The sequence below is a fragment of the Agrilus planipennis genome, unplaced genomic scaffold, assembly GCF_000699045.2.
Source record: "Agrilus planipennis isolate EAB-ADULT unplaced genomic scaffold, Apla_2.0 scaffold834, whole genome shotgun sequence".
In the NCBI taxonomy this organism is placed as follows: Eukaryota; Metazoa; Arthropoda; class Insecta; order Coleoptera; family Buprestidae; genus Agrilus; species Agrilus planipennis.
Window position 1 is genome coordinate 1 of NW_020439586.1, and position 1704 is coordinate 1704.

At 35.6% G+C, this 1704-nt stretch overlaps 1 protein-coding gene across 1 annotated transcript; it reads left to right on the plus strand.

The window, feature by feature from the left end:
• The first annotated feature begins 77 nt into the window (after nt 1-77).
• Nucleotides 78-656, plus strand: LOC108743678 (cecropin-B2-like). Its single transcript, XM_018479259.2, has 2 exons — nt 78-233; nt 460-656. Exons 1-2 carry the CDS (start codon nt 141-143, stop codon nt 547-549), a joined length of 183 nt encoding a protein of 60 aa, XP_018334761.1. The 5' UTR covers nt 78-140; the 3' UTR covers nt 550-656.
• The last annotated feature ends 1048 nt before the right edge of the window (nt 657-1704 follow it).

Sequence of the window (1704 nt, forward strand, 5' to 3'; positions counted from 1 at the left end):
TGATTGACGTTTCTGATTAGATACAATTATCGTTCTGTAATGGCACTGTACCTATAAAAAGCAGCGCAAGTCCCTTCAGTTGTTATAATTCGAACAAAAGTAGATCACAAGAAACTCAAAACTCAAAAACAAAGGCAGCAATGAAGTTAACCTACATCTTTCTGGTGGTTGTATTCGTCCTAGCCGTTCTACTGGGACAAGGTGAAGCCAAATGGAAGGGATGGAAGAAAATCGTAAGTAATTGTTTGTTTAAATCCGAATTCTGTTCAAAGATTTTAAAGATTTTCATTTATTTGAAAGACAAAGAAACATCTGAATGTAGAAAAAAAAAACAAAATAACAATGTTTAAACAAGATTCCTGGTGACGATCGACTACGTCGAACAGTAAATTATGTGTGTGTTTTTTTTTTAAACACCGTCTGTTCATTTTTGTTTTAATTTCTGTTTCTCATTTATAGGAAAAAGGCGGGAAAAGAATATTTAAAGCCGCCGAGAAGGGTCTACCAGTAATTGCAGGATACAAAGGACTCGCGAAGGGACGCAGATGAACCACGTGAACTTACCACAACATTATATTACATGCATGTAATTAATCAGTATACTTATAAGTATTATATTTTAAACTAGTTCCAAAAATAAAATTTAATTGCAACTATGTACTTTTTGGTTAATAATCGCAGAAAAACTGTACACAAGATTAAAACGTTTAAATAAAACATGAAAGGTTTGCTTAGACCTACTTTAGATATCCAGGATGCAGTTGTTTAAACAAAACTTTTAATTAAAAGTGACCTAAGTATTTGAGGTAGAAATAAACAATAGAAAAAAAATCAGCGGGTCTATATTCGGGTGTATAATTGGTTTCATATATACATATACTTATGTTAACTCAATTACTGGAAAGTATTTGATGACTTTTACAAATTTTGTTTTCGTTTTTCTAAAATGTCACCAGCAAGATTCCCTTTATTCAACGATCCCTCGACTTAATAAAACTTTTCCGCCACACTAAACGACATCTGCCGCTGCTGAGACCACGAATGTAATTAAAAGGCGTTATAACCGATTTCCCGAAAAAAAAAAAGAACAAAGCAAAAATGTCACAAGGACATTCAGTTCTGCAAAGATTTCGTGGTAAATCGGCGATTTTCTCCCAGCGGGTTTATTGCGGGCCCGATTTATGGTTATGGCGGGACGAGAAGTGAGTCCGTAGATTTTCTTTGTTCGGAGGCTTGAGAGCCAGTTCATTTGGGGAAATTAATTAGCCAATTATAACGAAGAAAGTCGCATAGTCGAGAATATACTACCCTTAAGAATAACGCGGCGTTGCCAAAATTATACCTCATACCTAGTCAATATCCCAAAGCCTTTACCCTTACACAGTCCTCAACATTGTTACATCCATGAAATGTGGTAATCTTCAGTGTGAAATTAGCTTAATCCTTTTTTTACTACAGTCAATGTGGAAAAAGTTTTGCTACTGTCACGCCATCGCCGGGAATCGAACCCGGGACCTTTAACATTATATGTCAACGCTCTAACAACTAAGCTACGAAAGGTGACAGCTACAACAGCGACGAAACGAACTTATTAGCTTCCAGAATCGTCAAAACTAATGTATATTTATCAATATATGAATTATACTGCGTATGGGGCGATGGTGTGACTTCAGCAATTTTTTGGGTCAAATGGGCATACACCAT